At 39.3% G+C, this 21,149-nt stretch overlaps 1 protein-coding gene across 1 annotated transcript in view; it reads left to right on the forward strand.

Annotated features, from left to right (window-relative positions):
* Positions 1-21,149, forward strand: part of plch2a (phospholipase C, eta 2a) — a 126,136-nt gene that overhangs the window by 237 nt on the left and 104,750 nt on the right. Inside the window, exon 2 of the mRNA XM_055048459.1 lies at positions 11,028-11,737. Within this exon, the coding sequence (XP_054904434.1) occupies positions 11,584-11,737 (154 nt within the window). The 5' untranslated portion in view covers positions 11,028-11,583. The remainder of the gene's footprint in view (positions 1-11,027; positions 11,738-21,149) is intronic.

The following is a 21,149-nucleotide window of genomic DNA, read 5'->3' on the forward strand; positions in this document are numbered from 1 at the left end:
AAGGTAAACCAGTCACTTCAAATTCTAGGATGTTTCTGATTCAGTATAAATGTGTTTCATTCACCATCTTTGAGCTTATCGACAGCTAGACAAGCAGGAATAACAATCATCAGAAGTTACAAATGTCTAATGGTAAATAATTTTCTAAATAAGAAACATCCATTTATCAAGAAACATGTGCCAGGAAGTTTCCTCCATACATTTCTTTGCTGACCGAGTAACTTAATTTTAATTTTAATTTTATTTTATTTGAGCAACACTGTAAAATTACATCCAAATCAAATGGAAAACAGTGATTGCATTGCCACACAGTGCTGTCAGGAGAATCCACGTATTAGTCAGAAAGACAACAGTCAACTCTGGGAAATTTTAAAGTTGGGAAAGTTTTAAAGACAAATATACATGGCTCTGACCGAATGCTTTTTAAAGTTGTTTAAGCTCTGAACGTCTAAAATGTTCGACTTTCTGGAGTAAGATCGATTGAAGAAAAACCACCAGAAGATCACATTTCACAAATTCACTGATTTGTGGAACAGGTTTGCATGCTTCATCACGTTACACTGATGGTTCCCAAATAGTTAATAGAATGTGGCAAAAAGTCCCAGGTTTGAATTGCCCATGAGGGACCAATGGATTCTCTGCAGATGTTTAGCATGTACTGCAATTGTGATCAAGTTTTGGTACACAGCTCCTCCATAAGACAAAAACAGCAGCTGCTATAGGGAAAGATGTCAAGTTTAAGCTGAAACTCATTTTAGTCTTTCCTGGCTCATGACTGAAGAGGACGTGTAAAGTTAGTTGGCTTCTGTCAGTTCTATGATAACAACATAGAACTGACAGATTCCTATAATCATAATAGGAATATTTCATTTTTGCCAATAGATCATTTGAATTGTTGCTCAATGAAACTTTAGCAACTCATACAGATCATGGTCCGTTGTGTCAGATGGCCGTACACAGTGCTTTGGTTCTGCAGGATGTTTCTTCCTGTTAAAGGGGAGTATGCAGTTAGTATGTGCAGGGAGAGTCATAATACAATCGACTATCTACAGCGACTACATGCTGATCTGGAGACTGTTCCAAGTCAACGACTCGATGCAAATCTGCTCTTGGAGGATATGCCACGCTGTAATTAGACAATAAGTTTTTTGTTTTCCAAAGATGGTGTCTTCATTTTAGAATTGAATTCAATTTAGTTTAAATATATATTGCACATTTACAACAGATATTTTCTTCACTCGTGTTTACAAAAGGATAAAAGTGTAAAATTCCAGTTTATTCCATTCAAATCCATGGAGCTGATGTGTTTAGCTCCAACTCCATGCTGCCTGTGTATAATTACAGTCAGCTCATTATGTAGTAACAGAAAAACTAACTCATTGCATAAAGCTATGAGTCGGGGGTGTCTACCCACCTTGGTGTAGTGCTGTTTTAGTGGCTGTTCAGATCATAAGCCACCCAATGGCAACCGACCTTTTAGTTGCCGTTGGGTGACTGATGTTGGGGATGTGTCTGGCTAAAAGCTGCCTGTTGTTGAAATCCCTCCCTCCTGACCTCATTGGAGCTGGCTGACTTGATGGAAAGGTAAAGGATACATGCCCTCAACCTTTAGTCCCTCAGAGGTCTGGCTGGTGTGAGTCTAATGGGTTGTGTGTTGGAGACCGTTCCAAGCACACAACCCAGTTTGGGGCTCGGCCTGCATAGCAATCTTTTCTGATGACTTACCTCATATGGCTTTCCTGAGGTAGTATCTTGTATCTGGCTGGCTGAGGATGCTGCACCCTTTGCTGGTGTTGGTGGCTGAGCGTTGGATACCTCCAATTAACATTTTTGCTTTCTCTCGCTCTCCCTCCTTCTTGTTCTCTCTCTGTCTCTCTCTCTCTCACACACACACAAACACACGCACACACGCAAACACACAAGAATAGTTCCTTTGTTAGCTCCTTCATTTTTGACTCAATTGAAGAGAGGTGCTGAGCCCGAAAACACAAAGAGGTTGATGTTGGTAATCTCAGGAAAATCGCCGTTGCTTTTACAAGAGGAAATGCACATGCTTCAGGAAATAATCTCTAAAATAAAACAAAAACCAAAAAGGATCATAAAGACAATTTCAACAATGACTATAAACAACATATCAATGGAAAGCAATATGAGAAAAAGCAGAGGAAGAAAAAAATAATTCTCCAGCAGCTGAAGCCCTAATGCTGCAGGGCTAAGCCAGTCTAACCATAAACTTTATCAAAAAGGAATGTTTTCAGACAGGATGTTTGCCTTATAAAATAAAACTGGGAGTTGGTTATGGAGGAGTGTGATAAATAAAGATTTGCCTCCTATTCTACTTTTAGAGCCTCGAGGAACCTGCAGTAATCCTGCAGTCTGAAAGGAAAGTGGTCCAATCAGACCTCTAACATAAGAAAGAGATCGATTATCACAGTATGTAAGAAGAATACTTTCAAATTGACTTCTGCATTTACAGTCAATGAAGAAAAAATAAATTATATATAATTTATATACATAATAATAATAAAAAATATATATAGAGATTTATATATATATAATCAGATTTATCAGAAAAACACTTCTTTAGTTATACATTTTTCTTTGTTTTTAATTGTTGCTAATTTCATGTCAAATGATGTTCCTGCTTGCTTTTGATTTATTTTATTTTTTCACATCCGCTGCTGACACCTCTGTTTGAAGAGATTGTATCATACAACACTGTACTAACAGGGTACAGAAACTGTTGTAGATTGTGCAAAGGTGACCTTGGCAAAAGGGAAATCCTGAGCAAGCCTCTCTGGCACATGAACAAACAACAACAAATACATCTAGAAAACTTGCCAGAAGGAAGAAGCGCAACACCTGGCAGAGGGAAGTTTTTCTGATGACCTCAGGAACATCTGCTTCACATGAAGCATCACCAGCTTGTCACGTCTGGGACTCAAGGTGTTGTTTTGTTCTGAACTTTGTTCAGAGCCCGTTACATTTAGTCAGGAGTCTTGTTTCAGAGCTTTTCATGAAACAAAAAACGTCTCTGTAAGTGATCTGCTTTAGGTAGCAGATTAGATGCAACAAACTCAAAAACAGCCTCCTGGTCTCCCAGCGTTTCATTCTTGGCTGTTTTCTAAGGTAGTTTCTGTTTGTATTTCTCAGATTATCTTGAGCATTGCAGGTCCACGTAAGCTCAGATCAGGTGTCATAATGATGTGAAGTTGTCTGAAAATATAAATAAGCTTTGACAAAGTGATGACTCTGCAGAAACAGTAGTATCTGCACTGTTCTCTCTGATCTGATGGCCCCTAAAAACTCATGGTCTGCTTCATGTGTGCTTGGACAACAGATTATTTGCACTTCAGGAAGTGTTTGTCAAGGAATTCCACAACTCCTATTGTCAACTTTCATAAGTGGAACACAATCTTTGAAGAAGCCATGTCTGGAAGGTTTTATCCTCCCATCCTGCCTCTTTGTCTGGCCACTGCAGACACATGAATCATGGAGTCTCACTCAAGTGCATCTTTTACATCCTGAGTAATTATGTTGTGTTAGACCACCGACTTCTTCTCTTGCAGCACCCGGAGTCAAGAAAGTCATACATCATAACATGCAGACAGTGCCTGTATTCATTGAAAATCTTATGTAGCCCCTGGCTTAATGTAAGCAGCCTATTTCGGTGAACTGGAGGCAAGAGCAGACCTGTCCCACATCCTCCATGCAGACTGTGAGGTTACCTCATCGGAGTTGTATAATCTGACTTTTATTAGGCCATAAGATAAAACAAACAAGCATTGTGTGCTGATAGGACTTTCATATGCTGCTGCAAAGACAGGGTTTTGCTTGTATGATTCCTCCAAATGTGATGTTTCAGGAGGCTGCTTATGGTCAGGCAGTCAGGAGGTACTTTAAAGCAAAAATCTAAATTAGTTCTTAGGTTTCATAAAACTAAGTTCAGAGATGGTAAAACTCAGAGCTTTTAAAATAATAAAGCTCTGCGGTGTATTGTGTCAATCTCAGAGGTTGTTTGGTTCATCAGTTAAGAGAACTGAGGCAAACCAAACCGAGCTTTAGATTGCCTTATTGCATTTTCACATAAAGTTGATTATTCTGACATTATTCTGAATTTTTATAGTTTCACACTCATTTTTTCTAGAAAAGTTGACTTTGCGAGGGTAAATCAGCTGCTGCTCTGAATGTCCCACCAACAATCACAGGCTGCCAATTTTGAGGTCATAAGACTTTCCTTTGCTTAGAACAGATGGAAAGCTTACTAATTGAGTTTGGCTACTGTATATTTCGTCCCAAAAATTTGTTGGCATTAGCATGGTCATATTAGTAGTGAAATATTATAGATAAATATAATGCAAATTCAAAAATGAGAGAGTAAGAACCAAAGGAGACAAGTCATGGACCAGACATAATGAACAATTTAAGCTGTAAGTCACAAGTTCTTCCTCCTCCTCTGCTTTTAGCAGTTTAAGTAATTCATCTGTTGCAGAATCTTCTCCTCCAGTTTGCTTTAATCACAACATATTGTTCTAAGTCGTCTGTTTCAGCTTTTGTTTAGTCCAAAACACAGAAATGTTTTCAGAAGGCTTTCCATGTATCTGTCGTCAGCACTAATTTTGTCAGTCCATTGGGAAACTGCAGTGCCGCCACCCGGCGGTCGTCACAACAGTCAGACTGATTGAGCTTAAACCGAATGCAAGCAGAGCAGCAATTAACATGTCTGCGGCGTGAAAAGCAACAGCAACAAGGATGAAAGTTTCTGCAGGTTCAAACATGACAACTGCTTTCATATGCAGAGATGGCACAGGATTTTCTTCTTCTCCTCTACATATTAGAGGGAATTATGATTCAACTTTATTCCAAACCACACATACCTTCACTTTTTCAATAAGTTTTAGGCTCATTTCATGACTTTTTCTGTGTTGCAGATTAGTGTTATTTTTCTGTATATATATATCTCAACTCATTTCCTACTTTTTATTTTGTCCATCCAGTTGGTTTGACATTTTCAGATGCACTTCGCTCTCCACAGTCTGTTCTGACCCCAGGCGAATAAAACCACATCTGACTTCTGACACAACTTCCTTTGGCTGTCAAATGTCTGATGCTGTAAACAGCAACAGCAAAATGAGTTTTGGGGATTTTGGATTGTTCTCTGTCATACGTTTGTGTTTCATTCTGCTTTAAATGTAAATTATTCTTTGTTAAAAAGAATGAACAAGTGATAAAATAACAGAGTAAGAGGCTCTGACATCAACACTAAAGATGGGTCAAAACACACTTTAAAGAAAACGTTGAGTACAGTTATTAATTTTATTTATTATTCATTTTTTACATCAGTAATTTAACACACAGATTGTTTTTAATTTTGACACAACCAGGAAAAATGTTGCCAGGGGTCAAGAAAATCCCCAAAAAACCAAAACAATTAAAGCTTAAACTAAATCCTCAAACAGTGCCAGTGTTGGTTCTTCTTATTGGTCATTTTACAAGGAAGTACAGGCTGGGAAATCTCACATTAGCTCAACATGGCAGAGTTTGTTTACAAGGTTTGCAAAGTAAGATGGTGTGAACAGTAGCACAGAATCAGTGTAGGTTTGCAAAGCAGGTTTCAGGATTCATACTGACTCCTGCATGTGTGTCGAAGGCGTTTTCAAGCCAACTTTCTGTCCGGTTTCTGCTTAAAACTCTCATGTTGGCTCCACATTGGGCAGTCACCCACGGCAGCATTTTGTCAGGTAGTGACATTTATTGTGTACAGTCAACACTATATGAGTAGATAAGACAGGGAGGTAATAAACAGGACGTGCTCAGTGAGAAGACTGGGTCGGTACCAACTGGGCCAGGAGGTTCTGTCGGACATTTAACTCAACGTGGATACGGCAACGACCCGACAATTTACTGGAGAGTTATTAACTGTGTGAAGAAGCTGACTAAGCAAATGACAAGACAAGCAAAAGGCCCATTGAGCAACTAGTGGTGATCAAAATACAGAATTAAAAAAATGTAATTAAAAGGGATATTGTTTTTATTGGTCAAGCATTTATTTCATTTAGTGTTTGGTTAAAAACAATTCATTTAATTCATGACTAATACTACTTTTTTTTTTAATTTAATAGATTTAGGTCATAATAATGCCTCTTAAAGAGCAACGCAATGCATGATGGGAGCAGAAAGTTGATGTTTGGGCCTCTACCAAATCTTATCTTGTTCTCAGTCAGTAGTTCTGAGAGTCTGTTCCACCATGTGAAGGATTGTTTTAGTTTTTCCATAATCCTACTCCCAATATTCTGTCATATTTGATGGATTATAATTATGTGCTCTGATGCGGCTTGTTTGTTCGATTAACAGAATATGAAAAATAACCTATAAATGTGTTTTTCAAATTTTCTTTGTCTTGGTCTGATCACAGTCAGACTGTATCGGCTGTATCGGCATTTTATAACTTTGTATAGTTAGTCTGTAAAAAGTGTCTCACTTGGTGAATTAAGTTACAGAAATAATTCAACTTTTTAATTATATTCCAGTTTATTGATTATGACTATACAGATTCCCAGTTTTCACCCACTCCTCTCTGAATTCTCTTGTCTTATCTTGTTCTCAGTCAGTAAAGCTTCATGGTTTTGCTTTTGTTTCCCTTTTTGACAGTCATTTTGTTTAACAATTTTCAAATGTTTCTGCCTGCAAATGAGGTCTTATGGCAGGGACTGATAATATTCTTGACTTTTGTCGGTTTTATTGTAATTGTGCATTTTCTTTTTTCTGCAGACTTTAATATTTTCCTTCCTGTTGCACCAATACATTTACCTACACGTCTAAAGACTCAATCAAATTAAAAGTGTTCTGTGTGTTTTCTGAACCAAACAGAGACGGTCACCAGAGCTCAGGCAGCTCAGAGATCTGGTGTGACCTGATGTGAAAAGACGCTTCTGTGTCTCTTTGTGGAGGAGTTTCTTTTTTCTTCCCAGCTGGGAGTTGATTTGTAGCAGCTTTCAGCTCAGTCAGTGGGGATTTAGCAACAGTGAAACCAAAAACCGTACCTGGTATAAAGGGCAGAGAGAGAAAAAGCCACCTGTTACTGCAGCTGAGCTATGTGGGTTTCAGTTGCAGAATAAAACTGACTGAAGGCTTCATTAAACCAGGTCGGCACCATCTTCTTTTTGCTGCTGAGATAGAAACACTCAGTCTGCGATAGCTTGGTGAGCTCCAACATGCAGAAGGTTTTAGAGCGAGTCGATCCAGAGGATGATGAGCACTGAGTTGCTGGGGAGGAGCAAACAAGCTAAAGGACAAAAGAGGTTTGTTAATAATGAAAGGAAGGTGTACAGGTTGTCAGTGTGACAGAGGTGGAAGTAACGGGATTTAACCAGAGGAACCAGCGAGGACTGAGAGCAGCAGAAGTGTTAAAAACTGTGGCCGACAAATTTCTTTGTTTCTCTTGGCAGACATTTCTCTGAAAGACACTTACTGCATGGAGGATGCTTATTGTCCTAAAGTTCCCCAGGGCCAACATGAAAAATACCCAGAGTTTTTAACTCCCATTTGTGTGTGTTTAAGACACTTTAATTGTGTTTTTCAAACAATCAACTCAGCTGAAGAATTTGGGAGCGAAGCCGTTGGTGCACTTAATACCCAGTCCGTACCGCTGACCGAGAAAATGTAAAGCCCTGCAAACAAACGAACGAAACAATTGCTAATCAGCCAAACACTGTTAGCAGCTTTCTCACTGCATCCTCGTGTGTGTCTCCTTTGTGAGTGTGTGTCTGCACTTGCCTGTTGCTCATTCCTCTGCAGCTTAGAAAAACAGTGAGTGTGCAAGCAGGTAGTCACAACAATCAGAGCTACAAGCTGAAACCCTCTGAAGCTGGCTGACTCTCCCTTAGACGGCACCCCCAACACATTATTCTAAAGCTCTTCTACTTTCAGAATCTATCAGTAGCCTGTGTGATTGATTGGACTGATGGGACCGTCATCATCAGGCTGTATGGAACTGCTATTTCTGTATTTCCTCCTCAAATCAAATGAATGTGAAGCCGTCTTTCCCCTTGTAGGTGTAGTCAGTGCTGAGGTTGTGAAACAGAGGAGCCCGACCATGCTTGAGCTTGCCTGGAAGTTGTTACACGGTGCAACAAGCGGGTGTTGACCCAAGAGTTTCAGAAGCTTTTGTTCCAGGTGACAGCCATTACTCTTCGCAACAGCCTTGCTAAACATGTGGCGGTGGTGTAAGAACCATTACAGCAGCCTGGAAATCTCTCTGGAAATGACGCATCCCGCCGATAGTTAAATAACGCAACCCTCTTCCCCTGATGATGATCTAGAGATTATAAGAAGAGATAGGGAAAAACTGAAGATGCAAAGTTAACCAATATGTTTCTGGTCATCCATCAATCTTTGATTAATGGATGACCATAGTTAATAAATCATCTTTACAGCTTATACAAGCTGTGATTTTTGGTTAATAATTCCTTTACACTGAATGTCCTGAAAGCTCTTGGGTGCCAGCAATTCCCAAGTAGCCTTGTTCAATCTCCATAAAAACCCTGCTGAAGACTTAAAAGAACCTTAGTTGCTGATTTCAAAGGAATGACACCTTTGATAAAAAATATGTAAGCATGTTTAATTTGTTTTCCTTTCTTTCTTAAATAAATATATATTTCTTATTCAAAATATGTGGCGAAAATATAAAAAAAAGGGATGTAAGTGCATTTAATGTCATCTATCTAGGACAGATGCCGTCTGTTTGGATCAGAGCAGGTTTGCATCCAAAATATCTGCCAGTTATCAATGTGGCCCACATTACACTACATAATGCATCATCTTAATTCAAGCAAACTTGAGTTCAAAATACAGACATCAATCAATAAATAATAATTCTCTAACATTTTACTGCTATCTGGGACACGTCACATCACTGTGTGCGTTTGTTGACTCAAATAGCTGTGTGTTACAGAGACTGACATCTGCACCAAAGACTGTCTTAAAACAAGCTGAAGTGTTGCACATGGATGACACACAGACACACACAACCAGTCCTGTGTCCAGGTGGGGTGTGTGTGTGTTGGATTCCGGCAGGAAACGTGCCCACACCTGAATGCTGACGGACAACCTCCGTAAGACAAATCCCAACATGTTCCCCAGACAACCTTCCACTTCTAGCTGACACCCACACCACACATCATTTAAGCACTATAGTCCACCCGTTTCTTTAGTCTGTAGCAGGGTGGCATGTCTCATGAAGTGGTTTTACTGGAAACCTTCCCTCTGGGAGTTACCTGCGTTCTTGTGTGTTCAGCTTTGTGTCGGTAGATTCTCCGGAAGGATGATTGCAGGAAGGTAGGTAAAGAAAGGAAGCTAATGTTAGAGAGGTGAGGATATGCATTCAATCCAGGTTCTTCTGTCTTTGAATACATTTGGACCGTTTCCAGTTTTGTGAATGGATTTTCTTCAATCTGGTCAGATTTTCACCTTGATTAATGTGGGCTCCTAATATCCACTAAGACATAAAGTGTAAAAGAGGTGTTGTATTGCTAGATAACCTTGAATTTTCTCTGCATGTAACACAAGAAAACTGTAACAAAGGACATATTTTGGATTTGATTATGTTGAAAAGTCTGAGAAGATCACTGATGTGGTTGATCACTGTGTCCTGATTAAGACAAACATCTCCCACGTAGCACCAATAAAACTTAATAAGAGACCATTTGAAGACATTGCATTAACAACAACACAACTTTTCTAATCGAGGTCTTACATCATTACCCACTCTGCCTTTAGCCTCTGTTGATGACCTTTTAAATAGTTTTAGCTCCGTGACCATAATGGATGGTAGATCTAAGATTATGAGATTCAATCTAATGTAACTTAAGGGCAGATGTCATGATGTGCTTACCATCTTTCAGCATTTTGCACAGAGCCAATAACGCAACACAGCAGCCACAAATTTTGGCAGCACTGGAACCCCGTATATTGCAGTCCGTGGAGGCTCTGGAAGCATCTGTGTCACTGCCTCAAGGCTTTCAATTAAAAAGAAATCAGCATGGAAAAATGCCACAATGTTGTTATTGCAAAGCTAGGCATTTGATGGTGTTTGTGTAGCCATGAACAGCCATGAATGTTAGCTGTTCAGACCTTACACACAAGCGTAAACCTGTACTCATCCAGTTTCTACCTCAGCTGAAGTACAGCTTTTCACTCGGAGTTCATTTCCTCTACAGCCTCATGAGGGTTGAAGAGACCCTGTTTTTTCCCACTGTCTGTTAAAAAAAAAAACAAAAAAAAACAAAAAACAAAAAAAAAAAACAAATGATGTTATCCCCTTCCAGGATTTTAGGAGAGTTTTGTATCCTTGAAACTGAAACTGAAATGACAACAGATCACTCCTCACGTGTTTCGTGAAAGCATGTTTTTGTTTTACTTGTTAAAAAGATGTAAACGGACAACCATGTGACTACAACAACTAACATGGAGTCATGAAGGATTTGTTTCTATAAATTTGTGAAGTCCAGTTACCTTCTACTAAAACACTTTGGATCGTTCTGTATGGTCAAGAATCTACATCAGCATACCAGTATTTTCAAATCCCCTTAAGCTCAAAAACATAACAAACAAATGAAAGGCCTTAAATCAGATAAAGATTAGACGACCTTGAAAGAAAGAAAGAAATGTATTTTCAATTAGTTGTTGGACAGTTTTCAGTGTGAAATAGCAGAAAAGTATTTCTGAGACACATTTACAGACTTGATACTTGAGTTTTGGAGAATTCAATATTTGGGGAAAAATTGGAACCTCTGTCAACATTGTTGAGAGATCCGGTCTGTATTCGGAGGGATTGAGGGCTCTTTGAGAAACAGACTTCACAACACACTGGAGAAATGTCTCCAGTTCTTTGACATTTATTTTTGCAAAGTGAGTTGGGGTTAGGGAAACAAATGTGTGATACTCAATTCAAAATGTTGTTTATACTAAGAAAAATCTATCAGAAGTGTGTCTCATTTTGATCTCTGTTTTCTTTCTTTCTTATATAGGAGAAGGGAACTGCTTGAGCTGCCTGCTTTGGACACAGATTACCAACGGAGGTCTTGAATGACGGCATCTAACAAATGTTCAGCAGTCATCCGAAAGAACTCTCAAGGAATTGCTTTTGTTGCAAATTAACATTTCAATGGAAAAGTTCAAAAACTGGATCAAGACTTTCTGGATGATGATTGGCATGTTTTGCTCAAAGAACCTTTACATGTAATTCTTTTATTCCATATTTTCTATTTCAAAACACCTGCCTTGGAACTTATTTGGTAAATCTAAACTTCTCCAGGCTCCTCGTCCTGCTTAAAACTTCAGAAACCTCTGTGTGCGTTATTTTTCCCACCTTGATTCCAGATTTAAGAGAACATTTTTGAAAGCGCCGCCCTGTGTTTGCTGGGTTAAGGATTGAGTGACTTTTGACATTTTGACTGGATCACACTGTCCACATGTGCTGACAGGTCATTAGGGGTGTGAAGTCAGCAGCCACACTTCCAATCTGATAATAGCGTTTGACCCCTGGTGTCACAGAGCTGCCAGTCATACTGTACGTCAGCCATTATGGAAGCTGTGGCAGCTAGAATGGCCATGGTGACCGACTCGCCCAACCCGTCGCTGAAATCGAGGACTACCGTGACAACAGATGAAGACTCTTTTGTGAGCACCGTCAGCCTTCCCTGCAGCCACTTCCTGTCTGCAAACTTCACTGCAGTGGGTGAGTGTTTGCCCATCTGACCTGCTGGTGCTTTGAGTGTGATGATAAGTTCTTGCTTCTCTAATTGAGCAGGACAATGTGCTAAAGCTCTTTCTGTGTGTGTGTGTGTGTGTGTGTGTGTGTGTGTGTGTGTGTGCGCGTGTGTGGGTGTGTGTGTGTGTGTGTGTGTGTGTGTGTGTGTGTGTGTGTGTGTGTGTGTGTGGGTGTGGGGGGTGTGTGTGTGTGTGTGTGTGGACCTGTGAAGTTGGGTTCAAGCTCTTGTTTAAGCTAATCCCGTTAAGATAGTTGGAAAGCAACACAACACCTAGCGAGCCTTTTGTTGCGTTTAAAACTTGATGTGAAGCTTTTAAACTTCAAATCTACATCATGGAGCAGATGTTGAAGATACTAGCTGTTTTGTAGCTGTCTGGATGACAGCCATCTTGATGAAATCAAGCTAAAGTTACTGGATTTTTAAGTGTTGAAAAAAGCTGAAGCTGTTGACGTGAATACTTCTGTCTCCTGGAGCCTTCCACTGGTCTAACGATAAAGTTAAACGAGTTAACTTTATCTTTTCTCTTGTGCCAATAGCTTCTGAAGTGATAGTAAGAAGTTTTTTTTTGTTTTTTGTGAGAGGAAGTAAAGGCTAGTGTGTCTGTAATGTGGGAGGAGAACCAACCCAAAACAGTCTTAACTGCGTAAAACAACAAATCTGGACACAGTTGGGCAGCATGAGGTCATTCCTGACCCAAAGATGGCTGACAGCCAATGAAAAAGGACAATGCGACAGAACATCATCTAACAGTTTTATATTATAAACATAAGCGCAAAACAGCAGTTAGCATCATGCTGCCAAATGTTTTTGTCTTTTTTTTTTAGAATTCTTTATTTTGGATAGTCTTCATAACAACATCAACAGATTAAATAAAAACTTATATGAATCAGAGATCACCAAATATTTTTTGATACCAAACGTTTATTTGCACAATCCAACACTGTTTATGTTGCTTATCACATAGTGCAAGATGATTATTTTCTTTTAGCTTTTCTTAAAGAAGCTGGATTAATTTTTCACAGCTGCAGTTGAACCTTCTACCTCCTGTTAATGAAGGCATCGACTGAAGGCATCAGCTGCGCCGCTTCTATTCTCCCTCTTTGAATGCGTCTGATTGGACTCTACATTTCTCTCTGTGTGGTGAGGTCAAGAGGTCAAGGAACTGTCAGGGCTGCTGATGCTCTCTGCTGGAAAGACTTTAAAATCAATTCATGCAGAGAAGGTCAGAATCAGAGCTGAAAAGCTTAGAGGGACGCCTGGTAGATGTGGGGCCTAACGGTTTACAAATATGAACTTTGCAGAACTTTATTTCAGTTTTGGCTGTAACAAAGACAGTGCTAACAAACAACATGGTCAGTCTGAGTGTGATTACCTTTGTTCTCTAATACAAACACATCTCTGTTCCTGCATCATTGTTTCGGCCTTCCCGATATCTTTCCTACCGTAGTCACTTATGTTTAGATACATTTCTAAATGATTGCAATAATGAAACTAATATAAGTGTAGAAACAGACGAGGTCGGGTCAGACAGCAGAGTCATTTCAAATGCTGCTCTTTCAGACAGGCAATAGTTTTTGTGACAACAGTTTTCTTCTCTCAGCTTTTCACTTCTTGACTTTTGAAAGCAACTTGTTCTCCGTCTGTATATCATAAACTACTTTTTGTATCCTGATTAAATTACTTCTCAAAGTCCTCGGCCACAGTTTGAATACTGTGCTGGTATGAGGAAACGGTTTGATTGTGTCTGAAACAAAACTGTGTCCACAAGAGCCTCTGATTTCAATGTACCTGCGCATAATATTGTTGAGTGTGAGTGTGAATGAGTGAATTCGGGGTCCTTCGGAGTGAATTCGGGGTCCTTCGGACCAGGTGAAGCATCCATACAAGTACAAATCATTTACTATTTACCAAGTGATATCAAAGCGCTTTATGCTCATGGACACTTAAGTCCTGCTATTTTAATAAGAACTGATTAGTAGTTTGACCTTTCGTTTCATCAAGGGTTTCATTAGTTCAGAAGAGCCGCACGCATCAGCAAGACTCAAAGAATATAAAGTAAAACCCTGAACTGCTGCTTAATCAGGCAAAAATATGTGAAGACATTGGAGAGCTGAATGCTGCCTAAATAATGAAATCACTGTGAAGGTCAAGGAGGCAGAAGTAGCATTTGTGGTCCTGGAAAGACGGATTTTCTTGCTGTTGGAGTCGCAGTGTTTTGTTTGTCTGCATGGCTGAAAAGGACACAAATGTCAGTCAGCAGCAGTCAGAGAGTCTGATGTGGAGTCCTGCTGCAGGAACATCACAGGGAGAGCAGAGCATGCCCTGAATACACTAATACTCCCACTGTGGCGATGTTTCAAATGATGTTTGTAGGCAGAGGCACACTGGAGAATATTAACAAGGAGGAATCTAATGACTGGAATTAAAGGAACAAAGAAAAACCCTTCATTTTAGATAATTACTCTAAAACGATAGAAACTGAATATTTGCCATGTGCTCAAGGCAAAACATTGTGATGTTAAAGAAAAGGAAATATTCTCAGAGTAAAGTCAGAGCTTTATTGTTCTGTGAAATAATGTAAAAAAGGAATCAAGGAAATAAAAGTGAAAACAGAAAAATATTGAGACACACATTTTGTTTTGTATGGTGCAACAGCAGAAGGGATTCAGATTGTTATTCATATTTAAACCAAATTAAATGTAACTTTATTGTCATGCTTGTTGGTATTTACCAAGGAGAATGCGTTCGTCAAAATGAAACTGCAATTCTTTAGGATGATTATTAACCTAAATGATCACAAATTGTGATAAACTGACAACAGCAGCTTGTGTAAAAGGATGAGCAGCAGAAGAATAGGTGAAGAATAGTTCATCCTCCACTGACTGACAATCTATTTAATTTCAACATCCTTTTTTTTTTTTTTGTCTAAATATGATTTGAAGCCATGTGTGCACATCTGTCAAAATTCTTTGACTAGTTGGAGGTGATGGCTGCAAGGTGCGTGAAGAGCGATGGAGGACATTTGCAGTGTTTACCTCCATCCCAAAACGTCCAACTGCTGCCTGTCCGCCTCTGATGCTGCTTCAGATGTAATTAAAATCCATCTGCCGTGTCTCAGCGCTGCTGGCGGCCTGTCAGTCTGAGGCTGTGTGCTGAGAAGCTCATGTTGACAGAGCACAAAGAGAACGAAGCCACGGAAAGTTGAGCAGCGCCGAAAGCAATTTCTTTCAGACTTAGGCATATCTAACTCAGCATAATAGAGCTAAATGAAGGCATTTTACATTTTAATTGCTAACTAACTGCTTGTTGTTGTGTTCTATGGAAATGTGGGATCAGAGGGATTGTGTGAGTCAGCGGTTCATTGTCTTACCTTCTGCTTTGTGCTTGCATGTCCCAGAATTGGCCTTGGTTGTGGCCTTTGGTTAATTTAAAAAAGTTGCTTTGTTTTGTTTATGCCTTTCTGATTGCAGCATTCTTATGTCAATTTATTAACATTTATATTAGTAAATGTTATTTTATTAATACTTAACACCCCGGATGGAGCAGCTTGTCAACTAATAAGCAATTTCCCCTTGGGAATCAATAAAGTATATTCTATTATATTCTCTTCTACATTCAGGACTGGAATTCTATGATAGGTGCCGCCATGCAACTTCTTCATTGCTTCTTTTACTAATTCAAAATATTATTGTTTTTTTTTTTTTATTGTTATTATTTCTGCAATAAATTTGTAGGATTTTATGTGATTAACTTGATTTACTTGAATATGTTGTATTACTCTGAGAAAGGTTGCAAAGCTGAGTTTCGAATGTGTTACAAAACAAAAACAGCCAGATGGAGGCAGTGCAACTCCCTCAGTTAAGCGCCTATTTTTTAAGTCAGACACTTCGCCATCCTAAAACCCTCTCAGCGTAATTTGACAAAAGAAGGGAAAACACCGATCTGTGATTAAATAATTCAGATTTCTCATGATGAAAGGCTGATTTGATGAGATTCATCGCTCTGCCTTCTCTCTGATTGAAGAGCTCCAGGGTTAATGAGCTGCTCCCCTCAGTGCCTGACCGCAGCAATAAACCGTTTCTGGAAGCCGCTCTATTTATAGTGATGGTTTAAATGCAAACTGAAATTTTCTTGAATTTTGTTGCGCCACAAAGATTGGGATTAGGTTGTTGCGATGCGTCCTCATAAGCCTGATTCAAGGGACAGAGAGGTAACCTGTCAGGACCTGGGATGTTTTGAGTTGTTTTGATTGATTGATTCTAGTTTCACATCAACTCTCTACTTCTGGCACTTCTGCATTTGGGCCCTACTTTACCTGAACACATCATGACAGTATTACTGATATGCAAACAAACTGGCAACAGATTGTGTTTTTGTGACACCCTTTTGAGCTTTCTGACATTTTTAGATCCAGTTAATCCTTCCCGTAGAATCTGTCTGATGATGACTGGCGTCACCAACTCTGATCTGGTTCTGAACATTTTCTGGATCATTCAAGTGCTGAAAAACATTAGCATGACTCTTATTCAGACGTCTGCTCCACATTGTTCCCTGAATATATCAACAGTGATTAAATATATTCATATCACACCTTCAAGAGATGAAGGACAACCTAACGTAGCACATTGCATGACTGGAGCCACCAGCCCTGCTCTGGTCGATTCTTTGGGGAGCGACAGGCGTTTTCTAAAGCAAATTCATTTGAGGTTCAGACAAAATCCTATAGGGGAAACCCTCCTGAAAAATCCTTCACAGGACAACTTCAGTCTGGCTCTATGTGGGCACAGAGTGATCTTATTGTTAACCAGCAGGGAGCGACTCTAAATAGACCTAAAAATCATAAACTAGAGTAACCAAGGAAGAACTAGAGCAAAGAAAAACAGAAAAATGGCTGATCTAACCAAAGAAAAGAAATGAAGGAATAATAAACTGATTTTGGCCTAATAGTCACTTGAGCGATATGTCTTGTTGACCCGCCCTAAAGCTGTAGTGCCTGAAAATATCTAAAATCCAGATTTAAGCTGCTGAAATGAGTTTCCTTTTGAGAGTCTCAAGGTTTCGTGACGAGCTGAGAGATTGTTAAAACATTTCCCTGTTTTCTCACCAGGCAGAATCTCGTGCTTTTATTTTGGCTTATTAAACAATTACCGTCAAACACAGGTACAAGAAGAAATTGCAATTATTTCAGTGCATTCATGTCGGAAAGTAGCAGCTGATAAAAAGAGAGTCAAGTGATTTCTTCTGGCTGTCAGTCACATGTAATAAATCCTTTTTCTCCAGTGATTGGAAGGGAGGTGTCCAAGCAGGCAGCCTGAGCTCACTGCAGACTGACGACTCCTTTTATATGAAACACAACTCTCCCTGCAACCATAAGCCTGAACAACGCAAAAACAAAAATCCGGGCCAGCATACATTTTAATGAAACAACAGTGAATTCGTTGAACTTTATCTGTGTGCAGAAGCTTTGAGTTCTGCTGAGGGAGGATGCGACTCAAGCTTAGCCTCATTTCACCTGCTGTCACTGGACCAGCACACAGGGCCTGGATTCACCAGAGGCCTCATTTTCTCTACCACGGCCGTAGGCATGTAGTGAGATTGCTTCCAAGTTTGAATTATAGTCAGTCAAACTGATCTCTGGGGGGATTTCCTCTATGAATACCAGGACATGAAAATATGGGGTAGAAACTGTTTCAGGGCAGTGTTTTTTTTTTTTTGCTTTTGCACTAAATTATGTGGATCATTGAACTAAATTATGCATAGTTTTTAACAATAAATATATATGCATTTATATATTTGCTGGTAATATTTACATTTCTTTCGCAGACATAATAAAAAAATCAATTCCAGCAGAAGTGAATGGTGCCGATCGATGACTTGATGCAACCTGGGTTTTCCTTAAATACACAACGTCTTAGACCGATCTCAATAATAAACTGGAATCGACTGTGTTGTTTGACACCTTTGATACATTTGGCACATTGCAACATCAACAAATTGAATTAACAATTTTTATGTATGTTGAAATGATGTGTGGCAAATTGTCTCTATATAGGTAGACTGAATTAAACTGAAAATGAATGTGATTGGGTAACATCAGACAAAATGTTACCTGAATAAAAACAATTATTTATTCTGATCCTGAAAACCTTGAGAGTTGTCAGCCATTTTGGAATGGGGTTGCATGAAAGAGATTGCTTCCCAATCTGAGATCCTTGGAGAACATTTGAGCGGGTGAAGAATCCCAAGACAAGTTGCATGTAGAGATGCTCCTAGCAAAGAAGCCCAAAAGCCAAAACTCAGTCAAAATGTGCTTCAACAAAACAGTTTCACACCAATGCAGATCGACTCCTGAGTTCAATTGCACAGAATAAAAGCACATTAAAGAATTTGCATCTTGCAAAGCCATTCAGTTCATCTCAGAGTTTACTGGCAGATTTCTGGTTTCCTAAAGTGTGTTTTGTTTGTCTCTGATGATGGTGGGCCTGTGGCTGTCGGCCATGTTGCTTCTTTGTTATGTCAATAACCGTAGAATAAACCTTAGAAATATTGTCACCTTGTACTGGGTCCATAAGCAAATATAGAAGAAAAGACCCAGGAGGGAAGCTGCATTTAGGATTTCTCCAACTATCTAAAAATCTAAGAGCTGAACTGATACTGAACTGATACTGAACTGATTCTGAACTGATACTGAACTGATTCTGAACTGATACTGAACTGATACTGAACTCATACTGAACTGATACCGCTGACGGTGCGGCAAAGCAATGTTAGAAAAAAACAGAGATGTAAGAAAGTTCAAAAGCAGTCGTGGTAAATACCATGAAAATATTTGAGGGTAATAATGGGAGACAGAGAGGATGAGGAGCAAACTGAGGTCAGATGAGAAATCTTCACCAGAAACCAACATCAGAGGAGGAGAAAGAGGATGTTTCCAGTGTCCTGTACAGGCCCGGAGGGAATGTGCAGCATCCGCCGTCTGAGCACAGAAAAGAGATTTTGTCCTCAATGGCACCTTCATTTTACTGTGCTCAAAGTTCTTGTCACACAAGCAGCAGCATGTATTATGAATGCTGGGAGCAGGATCACGGTTTTGACAATTTCTGCTTCGAAACGTTGAAGAGCTCCTCGTCTCAGTTGTACTCTAACTCCCGAGTTAGAAAAATTAAACATCAGCTGTAAGGACATATCCTTTTTTCATATTGTGTACATTGTCTCCACTATGTATTCTTGGATTTTAGAAAAAATTGTTATTTAGACATTATTGAGTTCAAACAAGCTCCTCTATGTTTCTGTAAAGTTAATTGTAATTTAGTTTTGTCTTATTTTATTCTTCGTTTTGCTCATACTTTATGTATTTGGTGTAGTGTTGTGCTGGCCTGAAATCCTCATCTAAACTCTGTGTGTTATCAGACGCAGCTCATCCAGATCGACGGCAGACTGAGGTGCTTAGTTATCAGCTGGAGGAAATGATGAGGACAATAGAAGTTCAAATGTTTGTGTTTTTACCCTTCAGAGTTCGGGGACTCCAGGATTGTATTGAGTCACGCTCTTATTGCATCTCGTTGCATTTACATTTCCAGACAAATTGATATTCAGACTCAGCAACTTCTGTATAGGAACTTCCTAAAACCTGAGGACTTTTAGAGTATATAATAAACATTACCCAGTCAGTGTTTTAGTGCATTTGAAATATATAAAACATGACATATTTGATTTTATGTCACAATTTCCCAGGTTTTACCTTTGCTCTGCCCGTCATGGCCTTCTCGCCTCCACACTGCTCAGTGACTTCCTCTGCTATTAGATCTAAAAGTTTGCTTCATGCTAACAGGAAATATTTGGTGTTTATGGCTGCATTGACTGACAAACGAAATCTCAACACACAAGAAGAGATCAAGCAGAAACACCTCGTTTGCTCGCCTCACAAGACTTCTTCACTCGATGAGACGCCTGAAAAATAAGAAATTAGTACTAGAAATACTTCTTTAATCTTCAGCACTTATCTTAAAATTATACATTTATAATAATATACATGATGGTGAAAAAACGTTATGCAGTATAATGTGTCAGCACACATTATACTTTGTCTAAAATTGTTCAAATTTTACCTCAAAGGTACAAAAACACAGCAGATTTCTCAATAATCATATTTAAACAAATATCAGTGAAACTCTATTGTTATTTAGAGGAAATAGCCGTGAGGCGCCGCTTATTAAACATACTTAATCAATGATTCAAAAGCAAAAGTGAATACCTCTTCGAAAATAAGAGAGCGGTCTTATAACACAAAGTTAAAGAGGAACGAGATCAGCAATGCTCAAGAGTTTACCTTATACACACATCGACAGGTAAACAAAATGCAAACCGTGACCCCAATGACGTCAAACACAGGAATGAGTCTGTGTGAGATTGGGAGCGTCACACGTGCAGCCTGTGATCAACATGAAAAGGAAGCTGTGGAGAAGGATCGGGCAAGGCTCGCCTGAGAAAGCACAGCCAATGTCACAAGTGAAGGTGAATAAAAAGTGAATAATCTCCAGTTTGTTTTGAAAGTTAGAGCTGAATGATGAAGTGAAATTGGTTTTCAGAATCAGAGTTAAAGGATTGCTGTCTCGTCCATCTTTTCTCTGCTTGCATTTGGCTGTTCATTTAGAGCCGAGTGAAAACCAATCATTGCTCCTGTCTGGCCTATTGAACCAAATGAGAGCTAATTTAGGGGAAATATAAAGAGAGACTTATGCAAATCCAGGAAAAATAATTATTATCAATTCAGAGATGCCACAATAAATTGGTTTTTCCACCGCGACTCAGTGTATTTCTCAATGTGAACTGACTGTGGTTTTATCAAGAAACTGAATATTGTCACAGTTGTTTTTGCTATTCCCCTGACTGCTTGTCTTCCCCTGTCATGTTTGTGTTCGTCGGTCTAATGAAATCTGAAGTCTTCCGCTGTATTCGACGCAGAGCAAGTCATTTTCCTCTCACTTTTTATAATCTGTTTTATTTGGAGCGAAGAACTGTTCCTGTTCAGTGAACCTGTTGCATTCCAGCAACAATAAATAAAGTGTGGAAATGGATGCACATTTCCACACATAGAGCAAATAATGTAGGTTATAATTCAACAACAGCAAACCGCTAATTTCACTCAGATGTTAAAAGATGGCAATGATCTTTAATGCTGTATTTGAAGGATTCTGAATTGGGAGTTTCACTGTTCCCATCGCTACACGCCCAGTACGGCGGGAAACAATCAGAGTATCTGAAAACTTGTAGCCCAGAGCTGGATGCTGGGCTGGTGAGGCAGCTAAAGAGAAGAAAGCAGCAGCAGAATGTGTGTGTAGCGAAGCAGCTCAAATTGGAGGAGTGAATTTGAGATGT

The sequence above is a fragment of the Poeciliopsis prolifica genome, unplaced genomic scaffold, assembly GCF_027474105.1.
Source record: "Poeciliopsis prolifica strain line A6 unplaced genomic scaffold, Auburn_PproV2 SCAFFOLD027, whole genome shotgun sequence".
NCBI lineage: Eukaryota > Metazoa > Chordata > Actinopteri > Cyprinodontiformes > Poeciliidae > Poeciliopsis > Poeciliopsis prolifica.